The sequence below is a fragment of the Colletotrichum chrysophilum genome (assembly GCF_026319265.1).
Source record: "Colletotrichum chrysophilum strain AFK26 chromosome Unknown scaffold_170, whole genome shotgun sequence".
In the NCBI taxonomy this organism is placed as follows: Eukaryota; Fungi; Ascomycota; class Sordariomycetes; order Glomerellales; family Glomerellaceae; genus Colletotrichum; species Colletotrichum chrysophilum.
Genome location: NW_026517457.1, coordinates 65,559 through 89,169, shown reverse-complemented (window position 1 = coordinate 89,169; position 23,611 = coordinate 65,559). Strand labels below are relative to the sequence as shown.

Genomic DNA, 23,611 nt, shown 5'->3' with positions numbered 1-23,611 from the left:
CTGTGTATCTCACATCCCATCCCTGGGTGTTGCCATGTTTCTCTAGGGTTATTCTTGAGAGGGCTTCTCTCCTCCAGGTTCTCAGTCAGCGAGCATCGAACCATCTTGTTGGAAAAGCCCCTCCCCGGTCCGAGGTCTCTCTCTGGGGGTCTACAAACGCAGTAGTGTTTGGGCTTCGATTCGATCTGGCTCCACCCCCATATTCCCGCGCATCCGGACCAGCTTCTCCTCCCCCGAACACTTTTTCTCAGCTGCGCCGTGCATTCATCACCCCCGGCATCCCTGGCGAACTCTGATGAAATTGTCAGTCAAGCATTCCGATTGGCTCACCACGCACCACCTCCCAACTCCCCAAGCCACCAGAGACAAAGAAAGAAAACCGGTAGGAAGTGTATTTTGCTTGCTCAGCTGATCGTGATGCCTTCTCCCCCCTCCCCGTCGTAGTTTCCAATAGGTCCAACAGTGATCAACTCCGGGAAAGGGGTCCCAGCACATATGCATCTCGATCTCACGAAGAACCTCCCACCGGCAGTCGATGCTTTAGAACATCTTTTGCCGTCAGGAATCCAAGGGCATGTCACGCTTGCCATGCAACCACCTCGTGCTTGAAGGGGCTAACATGACTGACACTTGGTTCAAGAGACCGTTGGTAAGAATAGTCGTCAAATGTTGGTTCTGTCTAGGCTCATTGGATCGGTGATGCCGCCCACGCAGTCCTGCCCGCCATCCCGTCCGCATCATGCACACCCTCTTCTTCCGTAGTTCGAACAACCTCCCACCCCTTGAACGTACGATACCACACTCCCTTTGGTATTTCCAATGCCGAACCGATTCCCAACCCTCCGAGGGTTCTCGGAAGCTTACAAAGTGTAGACGTCGTCGACCAACGTCGCGGCCCCCACTTGGTTTGATGCTCGTGCAGACTTACAGAACTCACCGATCAATCGGAGACGTTGGAAGGGAGGGCGAGACGATGCGGTTGCAGAAAAGTAGCTCCGCCCTTGAACCAGAACGCGCACGCCCAGCACGACGGCCCCAAAAAAAGTTTTTCTCTGTATCACCCGGCTCCGTGGTGACTCAACACCGGCGACCCGGCGAAAGGGAGGAGAAGCGAGTCAAAGACAAGACAGAAACTTCTCCAGCGGATCCCCCGCCTGTCTGCCTACTGCCTCCAAGAATAGCGACGCCGATGGTTTGTTTTCGAGGCTTCTAAGCGGACTGGTGTAAGTGCCTAGCGCAGCAAACACCGAAGTACAGCCTCGCCATGCTCACGCCGGCGAACACGTATACGACGAATAGTCATCGAGGACTCGTAGTGTTTGTCATCGCCGAGAGCCCAGTGCGCCCCGTCGGCCAACAGGATTCCGCGTCAACAGTTCCCACCCCCGGATACCGAGAGGATTTCCCAGCTCCTACGAACCGGAACACGAATCCCAGAGATCCCACTCTGACTCCTCCCAGGAGGACCGCTGCCGTCCAATCCTGCCGAAGGGGTTCGAAGCTGTCAGACGGTTTTAACGCCAGCCACAGAAGAAAAGCCCCATCCGCATCAGTCAGCAAGTGCCGCCAAAGAGCCGTTTCCCCATCAGAGCCGGACTGCTGGGCTCAAACTCGCTGCGGGTACGGGTGACGGCATCCCGACGATCCCGATCGACAGAGAAATCATGGTCCGCCCGCGGCTGCACCCCCATCAGTTTCTGAGACCGCCCTTTTCACCGCACTCACGTTCAGGGCGGCCTTCTTTTGCGGTCAACCTCAGATCATCGACATGTTCCTGGACAAAACCTGCCGTGTAATTTGCCACTTGGCCGAGCTGAAAAGCTGAATGGCCCGCCGGGGGATTTTTGCTCTGCTGGTGTCGCCTGCTGTAACATGATCGACCGATGCAGTACGACGGAGAGCAAGTTTGAAACAAAACGGCCGCTCGAACGATGGGCTTGACAGGTCCAGCTGGGCTGACATCTTCCGATAAGGGACCGTTGACTTCGCGCCCTACGAGTCCACGATAGTCGGCCAGCTCGATCGCGATGCAGTCTGCTCCACAACAACTCTCGTCCTGTCAGATCGAGGCCGCAATTCCCGATTGCAAGAATAAAACAGACACACACATAAAAAGGCCAGGACGACGATGCCCTGCATGTAAGCGCCTGGTACGCGCGAGAGGTTCACTTGGATATATGCCGAAGAACGCTTGATGATTCAAAATTTCGAGACTGAGACCCGTCTCGTCGGCCGTCGACTACGCCGGCCGGGCAATTTGCTATGCTGAATGATGTTGATATTGGCAGCCGCCCCGTCAGCCCCCGTGAGGAATTTCTGCCCGCGTGGCAACGTGTCGCGTATCGTCAGGCGGGCGTCCCAAGGGAGTCGACATCAGTCTGTCCCGAGGGGGTTTTGGACCCCGTGTCGACCTCCCGACCCGACGGCGTGCTTCTCCCCATTCCAGAGATCTCCCAACTTCGCTAGAAAGGGCGTCCTGATAGACTGCCCCATCAAGACATTGTGTTTCGACCCCCTTTGGTGGGGGGTGAGGTGGTCGCCAAGGCACAACCTGGTCAACCCCAGATCGACCGCAAGGTGCGTCATCCCGCGTTGCAAGCGCCCAGGAAAACCCGCCCTTCCGTCGTGCATTCTCCACAACAACGGCCGCCTGCCAGACCCTTAAAGAGCCGGGCATGACCCGACATCATGCGTGCATGCCTCCCGTCAACGGCAGCCAACCGTGGCCGCACCGTACCGCACCGCACCGCAAGACCCGTCATATAACGATTGGCATAGGGCTTGATGTAGTGACGTCAAATGCGCTATGCGGCTGTGTTGAACCCTGAGTGGTGGCTTGATGTTTATTGTTGCGCATTGATGCAAGGTCGGTAGCACCCGAGATTAGGATATGCAATTTCCTTGCGTCAACGTGAAAAATCCTGGCAGCCAACAAGCGCGCCTTGCCGCCTGCCTCGCGTTCGGGTTCGTGTGAGGCTAGAATGGGATTAAAGTAGGATGACGGCCATGCTGGAAGAAGACGCGGACCGCGATGCTGAAGAACACAACACTGGAATCTCGTCCCCGCGCGTTCTTGTGATCTCGTCATCTGCCTCATCTCGATCTGTCCAAGTATGGGCTCGAGGAATCGAAACTTTTCGTGTGTGCTGCGGTTCAACAGCCAGTAGATCGAGATGCGAGACGCAATCGCCGTGGAAGAGTCTACTCGATGATGCCGTCGTGCTCGCCCTTGAAACGCTTCACACGCTTCTGCTCCCAGTTGTCGATGTCCTTGGCCGCGAGACGCTGTTTTCCCAACAATGTCAGTCCTTCATTTCTTTTCCCTCTGCGTCATTTCCATGGCTCGCGCAGCCCCCTCAAGAGGCCGTGAGCTTGGCAGAGATTGACTTACGTAGTACTCCTCCTTCATGTCGACCTTGCGCGCCGACCGGCGCATGCTCAGCTCCTCATCCCTCGTCATCTGGCGCACCCTTCTGTCGTGCTTCTCGTATCGGATGGCCGTCGCGGGGGTCAGGACGAAGGAGCCGGCGACCATGACGGCGACGAAGGGCAGGCCGAAGAGCAGGAAGGGGCGCTTCGCCATCATGGCTCGGTACCTCGCGGCGAAGTTGTTCGTGTCGACGGACGACTTGAACTTTTTGTTGTCGAAAACGGCCATGGTGGCGGCGATACTCTTTTTGGTATTCAATTGACGGCTGATGGTGCAATGATTGTCGGTCGAAACTATTGCTCCAGAAACAACAAGGTCAACGTCGTCAAGGACTATCGTGGTAATTCGCAATGGCTTCACTTGGAGCAGTGGCTGGTGGTCTGCACGGAGGTGGTCTGATCTGAGGATGATGCGGAAAGCAACAAAAGAGAAGAATATCGAACCAAAAGCTGACAGGTGGAGTTTCCTCCCGGAGCTCCCAGAAAGTTTGAGCTTTGGTGCCAGGGTGCCCCACCAGGCCTCCACTAGCTTCCGCGCACGTGCCGCACAGTGTCGAGTCTACGGCGCCGTACAGCGGTGCTGCTGCTGAGGGCGTCCAGGGCGTCCAGGGCGTCCAGGGCGTCGTTATCTAATCGCAGCCACTGCAGCGCCCATTCTCAATCTTGCTCTTTTTCACCATGAATGAGTTTACCCTCACCTGAATCTACAACCGCAATAAGCCGCCCCGATGCGCCGTGGCGGCCCGTCTTTTGACTATATCGATTCGGTTAGTCAAAGTTAGCATGTACTCATCATATCTCTGCCAGCAAAACTACCTTACTACCTACTGCATAGTAGTTTGCAGAGGAATGCTTGGTCCCCCAAGCCCCAGAGTAAATGAAGAATGACGGAGCTTAACATGCCAACACCAACATCAAGACCCAAAGCCACGGCGCGTTGCGGCTTAGAGCCATCTTGAGTCAATGAATCTAGCCATATCAGTGCCCACCGCATAGAAGATGTGTCTAGATGGCTGACGTGGACCCTCCAAACGGTCTCGACCGACTCCATCCGCATAATCCGTCACCGGACAGAAGGTCCCCGATCTCCACCAGCCTACCAAGCCGGTCCCTCCCCCGAACTTGATATCAAGGCATTTGACAAACACCACAAATAGCAGCAACCGTCTCTACCACTCTCTCACTCCTCGTCTTACGTTGCTGTTTCTGGGACCAGCCGGGTACAGAGTACGGGATGCCTCCACGAAGCTCCGTGTACACGTAGACACATCAGCCACTCCGTCCGTACTTTTGAGTTGCCGTACTCAGTACTCGAGTTAACTCAAGTCACCTCGTCCCTCATCTGAAACCCGGCACGAGCCCAGGAACGCCCTTCGTCCACAGTGTTTGCCCTCTCCCACCGTCCTACCCGTCGTGTTGCCCAGCGATCTTCCCCGCAAACCCGCCCCAGCCCTGGCACGTCTTGTGTCTTGGTCAACCCGTCCCGTCCGTTCTCTTGCCGTTGTTTTCCCTGCTTGCCGGCCCTTCCCAAGGTACTTGGAGGAAGAGAAGAGGAGCAAACAGTGTCCAAAACGTCGCGAGTCGCTCGCGCCCGACGACGACGGGGACCAGGGGGCCAGAAAAAGGTTCCCACGGACTGCCACAAACTACAAGCAGCCATCCCGCTCAGACGAAGAGCGCCCAGCTAAGCACCACCACCACCACCACCACCACCCAGGCCCGGCCCAGCCCAGGGCAAGCAACAAAGAGGGCCCCCAAGTCAGGAAGGGGAAGGGGAGGGGGAAGAGCCGGCCCAGGGGTACCGCTGGGTTCCCGGCAAGCTGGAAACCGTGCCGGACAAGCACTGACCACGGAAACTTTGGCCCCCATTGCCCACTGCGCTGCACTGGACCACTGGACTGCAACCACCGCAGCAGCTTCGTCGCAGCTTATGGTGGTACTGGGGGCCCGCAACAGCTGCACCGAGACCTCAACATCGTCCCCCTCAATCTTCTGCCCGTCTGCCATCTTCTTCACACATGTCTTGCTTCCCTTCCCTTCCCCTCCCCCCTGGACCACACAGTATCAATGGCTTCTGCCTTAACCCTTCGTCGGATAATTTTTAGGCTTAGTCGTTGCTCGTCGGGCCACAAGCCGACTGGAAGGCCCTGTGAAAGGGGTAGCCCTGGACAGGTGTCACGGTCTCCGAGGCTTGTTTCGTTTCGTTGAGGCGGACGACGCAAAGCGGGACCAAGTGGCAGTAGCCTGCTACTCTGCTGCCGCAAGGAAGCTTGCCGGACTATCCAAGAGTGAATGAGCGTGTTTATTAATGGATTTTTTTTTTGCCTTGGTCTACCCAAATTCTCCAGTGCCGCTGCGTCTGGGCGCTCGTGGCGTTGGGGTGTCCCAAGGTGTGCCGTGTCATGGTATAAGTGTCTCTCTAGTCCTGTCCGTCCCTCTTCTGCGCTCGCAAAGGTAACTTGGCACTTCTTTTCTTTGACCTATATCCGCGAACATCGAAAAATCGAAAAGAAGAAAAGTTGAAGATCGGCGAGCTGTCACCTCCTGTCAACCTCTCCTCTCTCTCCCTTTCCCGGCTGGTCCATCCCTCCCCTCCCTCGAGTTTCAAGAATAAGTTCGCTTTTTCAACGCACTCGCCCATCTCGACGGCCACCTGACCAGCTTTTTCATCTGATTACTTCCCCAGCCAAAAAAAACACACACATTCAAGATGGGTTACTACTGCTCCAACTACTACGTGAGCCTCCCCATGGCGGTTCTTTGTCTTAAGGTCTTAGTCTCACGTGATACCATACAGGGCTCTATCCACTGCCACAACACCGTCTCCCGCTTCGGCGATAGGTGTCATCTCTGCGCAGTATGTTCTCTCACTCACCACTCACCCACAGCTCAAAAAATACTCATTAATCATCAGGCATCAAAACGCGGCGCCGCCATCAAGGAAGGACTCCTCTCTGAAGCTGAGCGCTGGGGATCGGCCACCCCCCGGTCGACCCATGGCGATCGACGGGTCGAGCGGGCCAGTCGTCCGGCCCGGGACTCGCGGGTGAAGAACTGAAGCCGCCAATCACCGATCACCAAACACCCATCACTCATCTTACGCAACCAACATTTTCTGCAATTTTTAACGACGACACACGCAAAGACAGGGGAAACGAAATGAACTAGAAAGCGAAGCGGGACAGCGAGCAATCGGCGCAGAATGGGATCCCACTGGAGCAATGGCCGCAAAGACAAAAAACGGTTGGGGGCGGGATCTGGCCATCATGCAATACAGCAAAGGCGTTCAAAAAAACCAAACACTAAAAACTCACCGGACCCCGCGATGGCGACGATGGTCCATGCATTTTTGCTCTTTCACTCGGGAGAGGTTCCGTCCCTCCCACAAGAGATACACAACACAGGCTCAGTCATTTTACATGCGCCTATCATGAGAAAAACAAAATCTAGATGACAAACTTACCAATCAAGTAATACTTCCCAAATGACCAGACTGTGCTGAGACCCGGGGTGACGGGAGGGTGATGATGCGATGATGTCTTTCATCCGTGAGACCCGGGAGGGGGCCTGGAGGCGGTGCAACGCCCGAGCCTGAGCTCTGCAGCAGTTCAGCTCTGAAATCGCCGAATACATGCATGTAAGCTGCATCCTGTACTCCTGACGTTTGGGGATTTGCTCAAAGCACTTTACCTTGCAGTAATCGCGGAGCGCAGCATCAGCAACATGAATGAGTCGGACATGGTCCCCGGGAGGTGGGTGCAAGCTTGACAGCTCGCAACGGATAGCTATCAATCTACGAGAGGCAAAACCCTATCAACCGCGTATCGTATTCCATGTACCCGATTCGCATGACTTGGGCAACAAATTCCCTCTTCCCAAATCAAGATAACGCGGAAAGATGACAAGGGGTGCACCACGTCCCGAAACGACGACAACATCAAACATTCAACGTATTCCAACTTCCGGCTTTCTGTGAGGGGAAGAGGAAGAAGCAGACACCGCCTCGATTACTTCAGCTCATAGCACTCGCATATGCCCGCTGTCCGAATTAAATGCCTCTTCAGTACCAGAAGTCAAGCTGCAGCAAAAAGCATGCGCTTCGAATGCGAGCACAGTGGGAACCTTGTGCGACGGGAAACTTGGTTAGCTTGGTTTGGCTCCTGTCTGATCATGGATCGCGGCAAGTTCAAACGATGACAGATTAGCTTACCTGAGTGAGGGTTTGTTTCAGAACCTGCGGCAGATCCACGAACGCAACACATACACGCACCACCCACGCCGCTCACTCAAACCATCGTTCACAACACCACTTACCTTACTTCACACCCACACGCTCTCTGTTCTCCACAATCTTGTCTCTATCTCTGCCCCGCTTCCCTGCAGGAAGGCAACTTCACGTGATTATCGTAACCTCGAGCTGTCAGAAACTATTCAGAGCTCGTGTCGACGACAGCGGCCCGTCCTGCCCTTCCCTTAATTCTGCCGAGGTATTTGAACACGACTGGAAAGAGACTTCCCTTCGCTTATGGAGTTGAGACGATCACGCCATGACCAAGCCTCTTCCCGGGCCAACCTGGGAGCCCGCGCACCACCCACTGCTCCCTCGCGGGACTTGAGATGGTTGATCTAGCCCTGGTGATTTTGATAAATCTCTATCAGAAGGAGGATGAAGCTTTGGTGGAACTTGGGGTGAAAAGGAGGCACCGACGTCTAAGCTTCGAGATTCTGCGAGACTGTGGGAGTTGGTGATACGCTGGAACCGGCATGCTGGGCCATCAGTTCACGCTAGACAAGGGCCACCGAGCCTTCCCGCACAAGTCGTCGACTCAGCTGCCAAGGCAGGAAGACATGACAGAGTTCATGAGGTCAGATAAGCGACTCAGAAATCCCTCTTATCACCGTATGCCTCAACAGCATTGCGTGATGCTCTGTATCATGAATGAGTCGACAAACCATGCTACCTCACACGTCGATATCACTGCTAATGATGTAGACGACTTGAGTCGGGTATCCAAGCTCGTTCGAATTTACCAGATATGTAACTCTGCTGAGTCGATTTCTTGCATGAGCGGCACCAGCATGTGAAAAAGAGCCTCGCGCTGGGTCGGTCCATCATCTCATGTCTTCCCCCGTTGCAGATATTGGGTCCCGCTAGCACCCACGTGGCAAGGTAGACTCTACGACACATGGCGTTTTCGCCCAGCCGGCGGGCTATCTGTCATGTTGGCCGCAGCTTGCTTGACGTTGGGCGTCGCAGGGGTCTCCACTGTGTTTCGTTCCGTTGTGATCTAAGAATACCACCATATGATACACTACTTGAATGGAAGAATAGGACCGAGATACCATCGTCAACGGCATGCCATTGAAAATGCTTCATTATGTTTAATCTAGTTCTTGTCTTCCAAATAGCTCACGTCCGCAGGCGTGAACTCTTAGGTTGACCGTCCGAAGCTCCATCCGCAGTACGTTTCGTTCCAGCAACACTAGTTCCAACCTCCCCGTCGCGCAATTTCCCGTCGCGCAATTCCTCGAGCAGGATCAGCTCCCTGTATGCTTCATCGCCCAGGATATCAGCCACCATGTCACCCACCAGGGGTTTGACTTGATCTTCCAGGGTCACCAAGCTTTCCTTCCAGCAGTCCAGCTCGTCTGCGTACTCCTTGCCCGTCTTTTCGACAACCAGCGTATATGGTAACCCAACACGTTCGGTGGTTAGCTTGAAGTGTCCCATAATGATGGAGGTCCTGAGCATAGCCTCGACGTGATTGCGGAGGGATTCGCCACTCTTATACCTCCAGACCTGGTCTTTCTTGTTGGCCAAGAAGACATGCAGCTCATCAAAAGCGCGGCAAAAGGCACCGGTGAATCGGTTGCACTTGTTGATCGGTTTGTGCTTCCAACCCAATGGCTTTGGCGGGCGGGCTGGGATTTGTCTGTGTAGACCTTCACCCAGAATAAGTTGCAACAGGTCTTTCATCGCGGAAGGGGGAGCGATGCTGTGCTTTTCCAAGGCTGTCATCAGGGGTCCGATGAGCTTAACCACCACGTCTCCGCCGATATTCTTTGGCTTGCACTCCGCCTTGAGTCGTACCAGGTTATTGCAGAGTGCATCCAAGAGCTTGTTTCCATGTGCTTTGAGGCCGAGGTCAAGGACATTATTGAATATGGCTGCAAACTCCCTGAGAGGGCCAGAGCACGCGCCGCCGGCCCGAATAGGCCTGGGGATAAGGTCGGGGCCTTGGAGAAGTAGGCAACCGGGACCTTGGTCAAGGACATATTCGTACACCTCCGTTGCGTCCAAGTACTCAGGCTTCTCTCTGTTATCAAAGACAAATGAGAGAACCTGATAGAGAAGGTCACGTGTACCTCGAACGACGAGAGTCTGAAGCAGTCTGAGCAGCACGTATTAGCGATCCGTTCTTAACAAGAGAGAGCGGGGTTCGTACGTAGACTTGATCCAATCCTGATTATCGTTATACACCTTTAGGCCATGCGTGAAGAATACGTGCTCCTCGGTAGTCATCACCTCCTGAGACTCAAGCTTCTCATTTAGCCTCTCTAGCCCCCACTGAGCGAAGGACTTTCGCAATGCCTCCGACTTGAATCGAGAACACAACTTCGAGACAGTAGCATGCAGGGTTCCAAGACTGTTCTGGGCAGACGTGCCGATCCATTTGTCCCACTCCACCGCGTCGGGGTTACTGGCGAACTTCTCCTCCAGATAATCGCGGGTCATGTCGAGAGCTTTGGAATGAGTCTTTTCGCTCTGCTTGGCGGCAGACGACATGACCCGGCGGAAGAGCTCGCTATCATCGAGTTGCATAGCGCAACGAATTATCATGTAGACTCCGTTCTTTGAAATGCCACGCCTTTCAATGCAATCACGTAAAAAGGCTTGAGCCACAGTTCTTGTATCTTTGTCGTCAATATGCTTCTCCATGTCGCTTGCCACCATGGATATGGAGTTCTCGAATTGGAGCAAGCTTGCAGAACCATAGTGGTGGTGCCTGAGACTCCTCTTCTTCAGAAGAACCACGACCTACGAATTCGCATGTGTCATTACGGAAATGCCTAGAAGAGTTGAGAGGTTGTCTGGGACTTACATAGTTGTGATACCGCAGAGTGTTTTCAGCGGCCTCGTTTCCAGTGAATTCTCCCTCGTCCTCGCTATCAGCGTTCCCGGAAGTGAACTTATCCATGTCCAGAATCTGTTCCTTCTCTGGATTAATCCTGGCATCGATTTCATCGCCTTCCGCAGAGTATATCTTGTTCATGGTCGTGTAGGTGTCTTCCCCGTCATCATCGTCTTCCTCAGCGCCGTAGCCGTACCAGTGAGGCATCGCTCCTTGCTCGCTGCGCGTCATGTGTCCGAACAGGAGGTAGACGCCGCTCTCGGAGCCGACATTCTGCAGGACCTTACAAACGGCCTTGTCGCGGCCCTTCATGTTCTGCACCGAGACTGTGGACTCTGAGTACTTGTGGTCCAAGGGATAGACGAGAAAGTCCTCCTCGGGGAAGTTGTTCTCCCATTGACGCAACATCTTCTTCACTTCCTGCGCCTGTTGGCCCCAAAATGCGGCAGACTGCGGCTCTCCTGTTTGTTGAACGATGTTGTACGTCAAAGCCAGACGGTATCCGGAGACCAGCTCCTTGACCTCGTGCGAGACGTCGGAGAACCAAGCGAGTGCGGTAATGTCGAACGTCGAGAATGGAGCCGTTGAGAAACTCCGCACATCCGATCCGAATGAGATGTGAACGTCGCCCTTGGTGTTCCGAGGGCAGAACGATGACTAGCGTGCCAATCATGCCAGGTTCCTTTTCAGAATCCTTGTGCTTCTTGAAGAAAGACCCCGTCTCGTAGAGGAGGAGCTTGTGTGGGTTGAGCTTGATGTTCGACAACCCGAGCCCCTTGGCTGCTCCCAAGGCGACAGTCGTCAGAAAACCGCGCCATTCTGGATTGGCCAGCTTGAACTGGGTGTGGTCCAATTCCCAAGTTTTTCGAACCGCCGTGTCGACGACAGTCTCATCACCCCTGCCGAACGGAGCCTGCCTGCAGGCTGCCTTGATGACTTCGGCATCGCGGGGTGCTAGCGGAAGCGGGATGGGCGGGTTGTCTCCGATCTTGAGGCCCGGGTTGGCGAAGGCGGGGTATCTTGAGAAGCTGGCAATGTCGCCGACGGCTTTGATGCCTTCCAGACACGCCAACAGGTCCTCCTTCCACTCCCCGTAAACGGACTCACCTGCACTGACGCTGTCCGAGTCATCAGATCCTACCGACACAGGCGCAGAGTAGCTCATTGTGGCGGACGAGAAACAGTATTGTCAACCATTCGGCCACTCTCAAAGGGCAGTATTACCATTGGGTTGTTGTGAGAGTCGATTGACAAGTACGTCATTTGGTGGCTTGAACCTTGTAAGACGGACGCGACAGAGCGCGTCTGCTGTGTTTCTGATCTCCACTGCAGATCGCGGGGCACGCAATCCCTCCCTTACCTTTACCACCAGGGTCTGCTGTTAGATCGCCGAATTTCTGGGGAATCTCGGGCAGAGAATGCATCACTCAATGGGCATTAGAACTTGATTATAATTGGCATAGTTCATGATACGTGATTATGGCCTGGCGACCAGGACCGGCCGTAGCGATTTAAGAGGGCATCCCTCATCGTTATGGTTATCAAAGCGTCGCTCCGTCATTCACCGCGCCGATGCTACGTCAATACCATTGCTTCTTCCACTGCCATGTTACAGGCGCATTTGGCCAAGCCAGAACACTGTTCGTGTAAGTCCGATTTCGGCCCAGAAGCAGCCATGCGTCGTCGGGAGAGCCAAGCTCTTCGTCAATCTGCAGCACATCCGAATTCGCCAGCGCCGTGTCCTGGTAGATGATTGCAGAGTCATATTTCCCATTCAGAAGGTCCTGCGCGATTTGGACCAGTCCACCGGAAGTGATCTGAACAACGTCTGACCACTTGCTCGTGTCGGTGTAGTTGGCGACAGAAGGGTACAAGATGCCGATTGATTGTGGGTCCGCAACGTCCTTCCTGGTAGCCACCACAAGCGGCTTGCTAGGGGAGATGAATGTGTCGATGATAAAGACGTTGCGAAAGTCGCTGCCAACTATTGATGAAGCTTGAGGATGCACGGCATTCATCATGACATAGTCGAGGGTGTCGTTCTTCATCGCAGCGACGGCGTCATAGAAAGAGTCGTAGTACGAAATGTTGGATGTCTCTGAGATTCCGTGAAAGTCAAGGTAGCGTCTCATGACGAGGTCATGATTGGTTCCTTTCGTCAAAGTTCCGAAAGCCAGGTTCTTGAAGCTGGAGGCCGAACAGCTCGCCACACTACCAACCTTGAATGTCAGAATCGTGAGTCTTCAACCTAGAGCAATTTGGCATTCACTTACGTTGAACCGACAAGAAGCGAAATAGTCAGTGCAGAGCGCGTTACCATATTGCACAACATTCCGAAAACTCGCTATGAACGCCGACGACAACCTAGTATCGATAGTTTTTCCAAATCAAAACCTACAAAAACAGGATCATTTTAAAAGTCGAACGACCGAAAAACCATCCAATTCAGCAGAGATATGGTTGAACAAGCGAAGATAAGCAATCTGCGGGGAAACATTTCCCAGCCACTCTGCCATGGTTCAAGGTTGCGTTGGTGATGTGCGCCCCTGTCGCTGAGTCATTTTCAGGCTTCACCCTGTTTTCACGACATTCCGAAAGCGAGGATTAAACACAACAAAGATCTCAATCATCGCCATTCCGTTCTCGCCATTTGATAGAAGACAATGCGGGGAATCTGGCGGACCCATTATCGGAGCCTCAAACCAGTCAGATAATGTGGCAGAGTAACCAACAGCTCAGTGAAGTGCGGGGGTCATCCGAGATAGTGATATCGTTATCTGTGAGATTCTTTGACATATTTCAACTCATAAAGCTCATGGTCTTAATGAAGAGACGACAGGTTCTAAGGGATCCATTGCCAGGACCGGGACACATCTTCAAACCCTTCATGTATTGCCCATGCCTTTTCAACGAATACGCTGGACTGTCGAAGAGTGGGGTTCTTTCCCCATCAACGTCATCCTAAAAGCTAGAAAGATTTACAACGAGGGAGAGCCGCGAGGGCTTAAGAAGTACCTGCTCTGGGCTGACTAAATGGTGTAGTCCGCCTGAGAGTTGTCAGCGTTCCCAGGCACACCATTTGCAATCCGTGCCGCTACCGCAGTGGATCCTGCACGGGTGACATCTATCTCTCTGTAGATGCCCGGCCGCAGCCAGAGCTCAGATGTAAGAGCAGCTTAGTAGCCCTCACATTTCTTTGGTCGTGAGCCCGCTCGACATTTGCATTCGAGTTCTGAGCCTCTGCCGTCAAGTACATGCACCTCACCGCCACCAAAGTTCAGCTTCATGTGCATTGCATTGGGCTCTTTCGTGATGCGGGCCACAGATAAGCAGCCTCCATGATGGGTGGTGGTGTCGACGAATGATCGCCCCGAATGGTCTCGAGACATACTAAGGCTTCCAGGCAGCGGCAAGGCAAACTCAAGAGGCGACCGAGACACTGTTAGTAGGCTGCCGGCTAGAGGCCCTAAGCATCGGGAAGAAATCGCATTGGTCGTCTGTCCGAACAAGGTACCGCGAAGCCAAGTTCTGACACCATAATGCGGCTGCGTAGCTCAACTAATACCGGGGTGTGACGGTGTTCCAAACTGGTCTTACATGCCGCAATCTGCAGGAATGTTACCACCAGGCCGCATACTGCAGCCGGTCAGCCGGTGTAAGATCAGGCGACCAATGATACGCCAGTAAACATCAATGGAAGAAGAAGGTCGGATGGAGATTTTCTTGGCGAGAAAAGAGGATGGTGGTTGTCTTCCCGCTGAAGCTTCGCCCGGTGACCATCGTTTTTCCACATTTATTCAGCAGTCGCATATCCACGGGGCTCGACCGATGAAATGGAATTTCGCCCAACGCACAATACCCTTTGAGTTAAACATCTAGCGGATGTCTACTGCCACATAGTCTCACCACGATGGAGGACTCGAACGTACGATCGGTCCTTTCGATCTACCGAATCAGGCTGGATGTCCTCACATCCTGGCTCGAGCACAACCATGGGAAGCAATGTCAAATTGAGGTAGAGCAGCAGCAATCCTTAAACTTCCGTCTAGTAACATCTGGTATACTAGGTGAAAGGCATAAAAGCTGTGATCTTTGCGCCTGTGGAGCTGCAAAAGGTAGATTTGGTTCACCTTCTTTCTGCCATTAACATCCTTTTACTGACTACAAAATCAAGAGCGACATAGACCATTTGAAGAACTTAAAGGCCTGGAACCCACCGGTCAAGAAGACTTGAAGCACGGGGACTTTTGTGAGGAGGCTTTGAATTCCATGTATGCTCGTTTGCTAGTTGCCAAGTCAAATTACGAGGGTCACATCCACCTGCTGCTCAATGACAAGCTCATGTTACTCCGAGACAACTGGCGGCTGAGGTGATCCAATATGCACTAGACCCCTGTAACGTTGAGAACCCGCTATACCTGCCACAGGTAGCCTGCATTAACAGGGCAAACCTGTATCTATCCGCCTGCTATGTGCAGCCAGCTGTAATAGCTAGTAGTTCTGCCTTATGGCTATGCCTTGCCAGGCTTGGAACCGTGGCCTGCCCAGTGGCCAGTTATGCTCCAAAATGCCCAGAGAATCCAAGACGGGGATTTTATTCGCCTATTTGAGCCATCATTCACATTAAATTCGGCAACCCCGCTCTACTAGAATCAGGTGCATCTTAGTCTCAATCAATGACTGTGAACCATCTTCAGAGCTCCATTCTTGCCCCTCGGAACATCATGCAGAACCACGACCCACAAGACGAGTTTGCTGAACTCTGTCATAGATACAAAGAGTATCCAAAATTCCAACTTCACACCCAAAGTCCCCAAGAGGCATGGTATAATGAAACGCAGTGGGACAAGCTTCAAGAGAAAGAGAAGACTGTGTTTTGCGCCACACATGAAAACATCGACGTATGGGAGACAGGAGGTCTCAATAGTAATGGTCCCGCATTCAATCACTTAAACCACGGTGGTACTGATGAATTGTTCAGAATTCCCTGCCCAAGAGACCAGTATCTCCGGTGTCAATGACTTGAAGCAGCACCTTATTCGGAGCGATAAGGACCCTATTGTCCGTCATTTGTAAGTGATACAAAGGCCTAGACAATGCACGGCTTTTTGCTGAGATCCATATAGGTTTCTGGCGTCACCAGACTCGAGATCACCCTTAAATTGCTCCGTGGATATGTTTAAATTTGCTTGCGCATACCACCAAGTAGATCCCTACTTTCTTGAATCACTCCATGCCTTTGGAGAGCAGGATGAACCTGTTGATCTTTGTCTCTCCCAATTCAGGGGAAAGAACATTCTCAGCGCTAATTCCAATGAGTCCCGGGAACTGAAGAAGCTTGGAAGGTCTGGACGTGAGACCCGAGTTTCGTATCTCTTGAGGTCTGTGGAATTTTCAGAGAATGAAGAGGAAGGACTAAACTGGAAGTTCCGACAAACTGCGAACTATCACTCATTCGACTTGAAGACCGGAAGAGCCCTCTGGATCAACATTAAAGGAAGCGAACTTTTCAAGGAGCGGATCTTGCAGTTTCGACACCTTCTGAACGTCCCGCCCAAGACAGAATTGAACGAAGGTGATATCTCACACCACCTGCAAGTATCTCTTGCCACTCATGTCATTTACCTGTCTTGGTGCGACGAGAATTGGCGCCAATTTATCAACGACATAGAAGGAGCCGTAAAACGCATTATTGCGCCAGCCAGGGAAGCACTTGTCGATGATCACGTCGGTGAAGACGGGTTAGAAATCTATCCGAAGCTCATGAGGGAGACAATATCACGGAAATCAACAACGAACTCAAAGACTAGCCCATCAAAAACCAATACTATGGTTTCTGGTACGACCGTGATAAAGTCGCCAATGCTCTCTAGGATGATGAGTGCTACAAGCTCAACTCTTAGATCTTGGACTAGGACGCAGACAGATTTACCAACAGACCTGGAAAAGGGGCCACCACAGGGAACATCTGCCGACAACGCCAGCAGCTCGTCCCTCGGACTAGACCCTCGAGGAATGCTGAAAGATATCCGATTCAAACACATGCAGTCTCTTCACCACCATGCAGAGACAATCCAGAAGTCGATGTTGATCTTGGATCTCAACGTTGGCGTCCTCAAAAACATTGGGGACCACTATGACAACCTCGCTGCCACCGAGTTCAAGGATATGGATGCTTGCAAGGCTGTTATTAACGAGTTCTTGAGAGAGATTGCTTCCATTTCAAAGATGCTTGAGACGCGTTCGAGACAACTGAAATGTCTGGCAGCCAACCTGGAACAAGGCATATCTTTGGTGAGTAACCAACTCGTAGTTGTGCTGGAGTCATAGGAGATTGAACGAGGTTGACTGACAGAAGTTCCATAGTACGACAAAGCTTTACAGCAGAGAAGTGACCAGATTAACACCAAACTCGCCGAGTATGCCCAGAAGAACAGCGAGCAAATGCAAATAATATCCGACAAAACCTCACGACAAACAACTTCGATGCATGTCATTACCGTCGCTACTCTTTTCTTCTTGCCAGCCACTTTTGTAGCAGTAAGAGCGAACGTTCCAGCAATATCCAGTTTTATCTGAACCTCTGACGAAATGCCAGACATTCTTTCAGAGCGGTGTATTCCTCTGGAACGAAGAGACACCGGAGGACATGCAGGCACCATTCAAGTGGCAAGGTGACAATTTTCGACTGTTCATCAAGATCACCATCCCGCTGACTATCGTAACTATTGGAACATGGCTATTCGTGTACTTGAGACTGAGGTGGAGAACAAGCAACCTTTAGAACATGGGGTGATTCCGTGGAGTTACTTTGGCGAAACCACCAACAGAAGCCTTTACTATGTTAGAAGCACAAGTATCAAATACATGTGAAATTGGATGGTGTTCACCCAATGGAACTGTTCCCTGAAGACAACGTCTCATTGAGACCTCGCCACACTGTCAATACCCACATGCCGGCAAAATTCGCTGATGAAGAGGCCATTGTGGCATACTTTGGGTTCGTATGGTTTCTCGCCATGTCGGAAACGATATGAGGAAGTAAGATTCACACGTGCGTCAAGCGTCTGGGCTACCGACTTAGCCGTCATGGTGTGGTAGCCAAGTCCAGCTCGACAAACCAAGGCAATTGCCAAGTCGGCGTGATGAGCTTATGCATGCGGCAGGCTACGGCACCCACGAATGGGAGGCGCTTTAGGGAACCGGGATCAAAACCATGCAAAATAATCCCTGAGCTTCCTGAATCTAACTGGTTCTCCCGAATCAAGAATGCAAAATGTCGCGCTGAAGGGGGAGTGGGGGCTACGATTTATGTCCTGCGGTCTGGCAGCCACAATCCTGTTGAAGCCACCGGTCGCCTACACGGTTCGCCATTTTATTCACATTATTTCCGATGTTTCCAAAATGGAAATAAGGCTGGAGGCAACCTGCACCGTCGTCAGGCTCACCAGTTAAGTAGGCAGCACGCCCAGGGGACCGCACCAATCTCCGTCACCAGCATTGCACAAGACTTCAACTGCTTACTAGAAACCGGCATTGCTTAACGATAATTTCTATCGAATATCTATCCCTCCTATTTGCTCATTGGTCGGTGTCACTCCTCTCGCATTATGGAACCTGTCGGAGCTGTGAAAGATTTCCAGCAACATGTCGCCCAATACATCAAGGAATACGACTGCTACGGGAACAGTGCAGAAAGGGACCACGTTGAGTTCATGCCACAGATTGAACTTCGCCGATTCTGGACTATCGAGAAAATTGAAAATGTTCTCTGCAACACGGAGCCTCACATCCTGGATACCGGCCAAGAAATCAGGGAACATTACCTCGTTGTATTCTCTGTCCTGACGTTCATGGCGCGACATCAAGATATATCTGTCTTCATTCGGTATAATGTGGATGACAGCGGGCTGCCACTACTAGCAACACCAACTGCAGCCTCGGAATCCAGCAGCGATCGCGAAGTGTTCGAGCGATTCCAGAAATCCCAGTGGAAATTTTGTCCACTGACACTCAACATGGGTCGAAGTGAAAGAAAACCAAGCAAGAGGGAATTATCTCCTTTTCACATCATACCAGTTTCGAAAACAGAAAGAATTAGTCCGAGAGAGTCCGGTCGTCGTGACGATATTTGTCTTGACAAAGTGACGTTGCATGAGCAATGCTCCGCCTACAAGGTTAACAACCCCCAAAGAAATCGCTCCTACGAGAAAACTTCTAATGCATACTCTGCTAGACTGTTGTATTCAAGGTTCTTCGGGGTAGCAGTGACACCCTAAAGGTCATGTACGATAATGAGGTTGACATGTACAAGAACCTTATCAAGGAAGACTCATTCAATCACATCATGAGATACTACGGTTCTTTTCAAAGCTTAGATGTGCGGGTAATTATACTAGAGTATGCCAATGGTGGCACTCTGGAATCCTTTTTCGAACATCAACCTCCTCCGCAAAGTAAGGCGGAGCGCGAGCTGTTTTGGAATTGCTTGATGGGTCTATCCAGAGGGTTAGAGCGTATTCACAACCTGACTGATTCGAAAGAATATTCGAAGGGAGCCTGGATGCGACGAGGGTACATATTTATTTCTGCCTGCTCATGTTACGTTGATGTACTGACATTACCATGATAGGACCCATCAAGACATACATCCACAAAACATTCTAGTCTGTAATGAGGGCTTCGGAAATATGCATGGATTCGCGTTCAAGTTTGCAGACATGGGAACTGGCCATATCCGAAGGATGAGGTACAAAGGTCTGGACGAAGATGCCATGGACCAAGAAGGCAACGGAATGTACAGTAAGTTATCAAGCTTGTCGTTTGACGAAATACTGAGGAATCATAGGCGCACCCGAGGCCTGCGTGGATAACAAAGGCACAAGAGGCATAAGAGGAGATAATGACGTCTGGGCATTAGGCTGCGTTGCAAGCGAAGCGCTGGTTTGGTGCCTTCAGGGCGACCGTGGGCGTTGGCGCTATCATAACGACCGTATCAAAGCCACACAACAAACCGTGTTGAAGGATGGATGCCATGTAGGCGCATTCCACGACGGGACATGTGTCCTAAACACAGTTGAGGATTGGCACCAAAAAGCAATCAAAACCGCTGCAGGCGACACTGATTTCTACACCCAACTGAGCAATCTCATTCTAGGTCGGATGCTCGTTGCTGAACCAAAGCATCGAGTTGATGCTGCTGAGCTCTATAACGAGTGGAACCTGTTATTTCCAAGTCGGCCCGCACTTCTTCCTACGAACCATACAGACCCAGGACCATCTACAAACTCTAAGACGGATGGTTTAGAATGTTTAGTGAGCGATTCTGTGTCACAAGGCCCCGTCAGATCCTTGACAACCCCTGCTATCTCAGCCACGCCACATGAATCAAGAGGGTTGCACATTATCACCACAATCCCCGAAGACAACTTTTTATCCCCGTCGCCAAGTCCAGGACACACTCCCAGTATCTCAATTACGGAATCGCCCCAGGAAGAATTATCGGAAGAACCCCCGCGGTTGACAACATCGTTGAGGGTAGGAAGGACGTATGAAGACCGAAGACATAGATCTGTTTCTCCACGGCCGAGCCAAGTGTCCGACGGGAAAGCCACTGGCCATTCAGTTGGAAGCACCGACCGAAACTCAATATCACGAAGGCACACGCTTTCGGACAGCGGCGTTGGCCTAGATTCACGACCTCAGTCAACTACTCAACTACAGACTGACAGTATGAACACGGTCTCGAAAACGAACACAATTGTTGGAATGGAAGAAAGCGGCTCGTCTCACTCGGCGAGACGTCGAGATAGGTCCGCTCAGCAGAGTTTCGCAAACGAAGTTGGTTCATATAATCAAGCTCAACTCGAAAGTAACATGACGTCAGGAAGCAGAGCCTTGGAGGACACGTATAATTATACACGATCTCCTTCACCATCTGATCGAGGGAGTTCGCAACATACAGTGGCCACTAACCCACAGTCATTAGATCTCATTGCCACGGTTGACCTGGTATGGCACATTTGCCTGGCAGACAAAACAGGCCTCTCCAAATATCTCAACCCGACTCCCAAGAAGCAGCGTGGCAGGCATCCATTCAAAATATTTCCTCAACTAGCAATAGATGTCAATAAAGTCAAGGGGGACAAAGGACGGGATCAAGTAAGTTTTCAAGGAACGCCTAGAGATAATGAAAGTGCAAGAAGATAACCGGCGACAGATTTTCCTCGTTGATGATTCAGCATCTATGAAGAACCACAAAGAGGCTGTAGGTCGGACTTGCCGGGTTCTTGCGTATGTTTTGAAAGAGGGGGGAGCCGATCCAGACGAAGCATTCGATCTTTACTTCACGTCAGCCCAGCCGAATGTGAGGTCAGGAAAGAGTTCGGACCTTCAGAAAGCTGTCCAAGAATGCAAATTCTCGGATCATACCTGCGACATGCAATCGAGCTTGGACCTGATAGCCACCAAGGTCATCCAAAATCGAAAGCAAGTCAGCATTTATGTCTTGACAAACGGCCATTGGAACTTGCAGTCTGATGAGAAATTTTGTGGCGTGGATTTCCCCATCCGACGCCTAATCAGACATATCAAGAAAGAGGACAAGCAGAGAAACTGGGTCGGTATACAATTCATTCGGTTCTTCGACCAACCCTTCTCCAATGAAGACAAACTTGGACAGGAGCGGTTGATAAGACTGGATGAAGAACTGGAGACAGAGGCTGATCGGTACGCTCTCATTCCCATGTCAATTCCCAGGTTCATTTCAAGATTTCGGAGGAAAGCTAATTCCACATTTAGGGACATTGTTGACACCACGGACTTTGGCAAAGACGTCCACAAAATGCTAACAGGGGCACTCTCTCGATGGGAAGACGCTGTTGGAGAACGAGAAAAAGACTTGGAAACATGAGGAATGGTTTCTCCTCGCATGTGTTTGTTTATTTGTATTTGGACTTGAGCATTTGTGCGAGACATCATTGAGGGCCCGAATCGGGAACAACAGAGCATCAAGTCAACTTGGTAAGTTGATGGTAACTATTGGAATCATTTCGTCCGCAGGAAGCTAAGTCTTAGCGTCTATGTATTAGTGATGAGGCACTGCTCTGTAAAGTCATGTGGTGAACATTTTGTACCCTCAATTGAGTGTAAGCCCAAACGATCGTGTTCTCAGGCCTTGCAAAAATTGTACCCGGCATGGGGAAAAAAGTCATGCGTGAAGGGCATGGTATATGAAAAGACTGAAAAAGGTGGTATTGTGTGCTGGCTGAATATGTAACCAAAGTTAGACTGCAGATGCAAACACTCCTTCTCTCCATACAGCCTCGATTGGTAGACATCGCCCTTTGTGGTCGCCGAGAACTTTCAAGACATCACCTTTAATCAAGACTAAGTCAGCCTTCTTTCCAGGCTCAATCTTTCCGCGATCATGAAACTTAAGTCGATCAGCGGTGATAGAAGTGGCTGACTTCAGGACATCAAGAGGAGACATGCCGACTTCTTGCACCAACACACGCATCTCCAGGTGCATTCCCAATCCATACGGCAAGCCAAGACCCTTGCCAGCAGCATCGGTACCGACGATCAGAGGCACACCTGCTTTGTACAAAGCTTTTGTTGATGCATATGCGTTCGCGATGCTCGCCTTGGGCTTCTGTCCGACAGCTAACCCGAGAGGTTTTGTTGGTTCCTTTTGGATGAGGAACCGTTTTGCGTATGGGTCCTTCATATATGACATCAGCATGTCTTGTCCCTCGCCCGTCTGAGAGGCACATAGACCGAGTGTGGGGTTGCAATGCGCCTTATTCTCCAGCATAATTTGAATGTAATCATCCGTTGGCGGCTTGTCGAGGAACATGTGGCTCAAGCCGTCCGTTCCGGCACGGAGCAGATCCATCGCGCCGGCATAGCTAAAGGCATGTCCAGTGGTGATGACACCATGTTTATGGGCAGCGGCTACGACAGCTTCTTGAATATCCATAGGAGGCCGGGGGAGATCCATGCCCAGAGTGTCGCCGAGCTCGTGGAACATTTTTATGTACGCTGCGCCGTTCTCTTCAATTTGCTGCTTGACGAACGGCTCCGCATCTTCTGGCTTGCGGAGCATGGGCCAGGTTGAAATGATCTTGTCAACGATGTGGTCACCACATGGCGTGTAGGAGAATTCTTTCCTCATCACGGGGATCGGCCAGCCACCTTCAACGACTGCACCAAGTCCAGCACACTTGAAGTCTGCATATTTTCCCTTGTTTGACGGTTCACTCGCGAGCTGAAATTCAACATGTTAGTCTATACTAGCCGGAGAATCGCATGGACTAGATGTGTTAACGGACCTTCTTCAACTCCGCATTGTCTTTTGGATCATTGTGCATGTCGCAGACGGTGGTGACTCCGAAGCGGAGTGATTGCTCGATGCTGTTGACATTTCCAGACAGGGCATGTATGTGCGCATCGATTAGTCCGGGTATGATGGTGTGTCCCGGTTTTGATATGACTGTGAACCCCGTGGTAAGCTCACCGTTAAAATTGCCCTCGCCAACGGCTGCGATCTTTCCATCCAGGACGTAAACGTAGCCGTGCTCAACTATTTTAGTACCGTCGAAGATTTGAACATCTTTGACAAGCATGGAGTTGACGACCCCCATGGCTGATTTGGAAATTTGGAAGAAGAGAGATGATCGTCGTGCATGTGCGGTTGAAAAAGGCAGTCCTGGCGGAGCCAACACGCCTCGAGATCTCACGAAATTTGGGAACAGCAAAGCTCCTCCTTTTTCTCTCACCAATTGCGCGTACGTCACGGCCTTAATTCACCCTCGCACGCCACATCGGACAGAGCCACCGCCTAGTCGCACGGAAGCTAACCTCAATTGATCGACTCACAGGCAGTCCGGCAGATGAGCAACAACGGACAAGTCGTCGGTTCCGCGTGCTAGTGCCGCCCTTTGTCAGCTCCGGCCTCCGTCTGAAACTTAAGCTTTCAATCGTTTTTGGCCACTGCTCTGCGTTGATGACGTCTTAGCCACAGCGAAACGGGGACAAGATAGCAGCCG

At 51.7% G+C, this 23,611-nt stretch overlaps 5 protein-coding genes across 5 annotated transcripts; 1 reads left to right on the top strand and 4 right to left on the bottom strand.

The window, feature by feature from the left end:
* Positions 1-3,201: 3,201 nt before the first annotated feature.
* COX16 (Cytochrome oxidase assembly) lies at positions 3,202-3,658 on the bottom strand (the record flags this gene model as incomplete). The annotated part of the gene is made up of 2 exons (XM_053184942.1): positions 3,202-3,285; positions 3,392-3,658. 2 exons carry the CDS (start codon positions 3,656-3,658, stop codon positions 3,202-3,204), a joined length of 351 nt encoding a protein of 116 aa, XP_053031133.1.
* Positions 3,659-8,839: 5,181 nt separating this feature from the next.
* COL26b_012296 (uncharacterized protein) lies at positions 8,840-11,727 on the bottom strand (the record flags this gene model as incomplete). The annotated part of the gene is made up of 4 exons (XM_053184941.1): positions 8,840-9,821; positions 9,876-10,468; positions 10,533-11,219; positions 11,434-11,727. 4 exons carry the CDS (start codon positions 11,725-11,727, stop codon positions 8,840-8,842), a joined length of 2,556 nt encoding a protein of 851 aa, XP_053031132.1.
* A 415-nt stretch (positions 11,728-12,142) lies between these two features.
* On the bottom strand, positions 12,143-12,882 carry COL26b_012295 (uncharacterized protein; the record flags this gene model as incomplete). The annotated part of the gene is made up of 2 exons (XM_053184940.1): positions 12,143-12,749; positions 12,836-12,882. 2 exons carry the CDS (start codon positions 12,880-12,882, stop codon positions 12,143-12,145), a joined length of 654 nt encoding a protein of 217 aa, XP_053031131.1.
* Positions 12,883-16,604: 3,722 nt separating this feature from the next.
* On the top strand, positions 16,605-17,346 carry COL26b_012294 (uncharacterized protein; the record flags this gene model as incomplete). The annotated part of the gene is made up of 3 exons (XM_053184939.1): positions 16,605-16,856; positions 16,929-17,102; positions 17,161-17,346. The coding sequence occupies 3 exons, from the start codon at positions 16,605-16,607 to the stop codon at positions 17,344-17,346; spliced, it is 612 nt and encodes a 203-aa protein (XP_053031130.1).
* Positions 17,347-21,846: 4,500 nt separating this feature from the next.
* On the bottom strand, positions 21,847-23,206 carry COL26b_012293 (uncharacterized protein; the record flags this gene model as incomplete). The annotated part of the gene is made up of 2 exons (XM_053184938.1): positions 21,847-22,830; positions 22,895-23,206. 2 exons carry the CDS (start codon positions 23,204-23,206, stop codon positions 21,847-21,849), a joined length of 1,296 nt encoding a protein of 431 aa, XP_053031129.1.
* Positions 23,207-23,611: the final 405 nt, after the last annotated feature.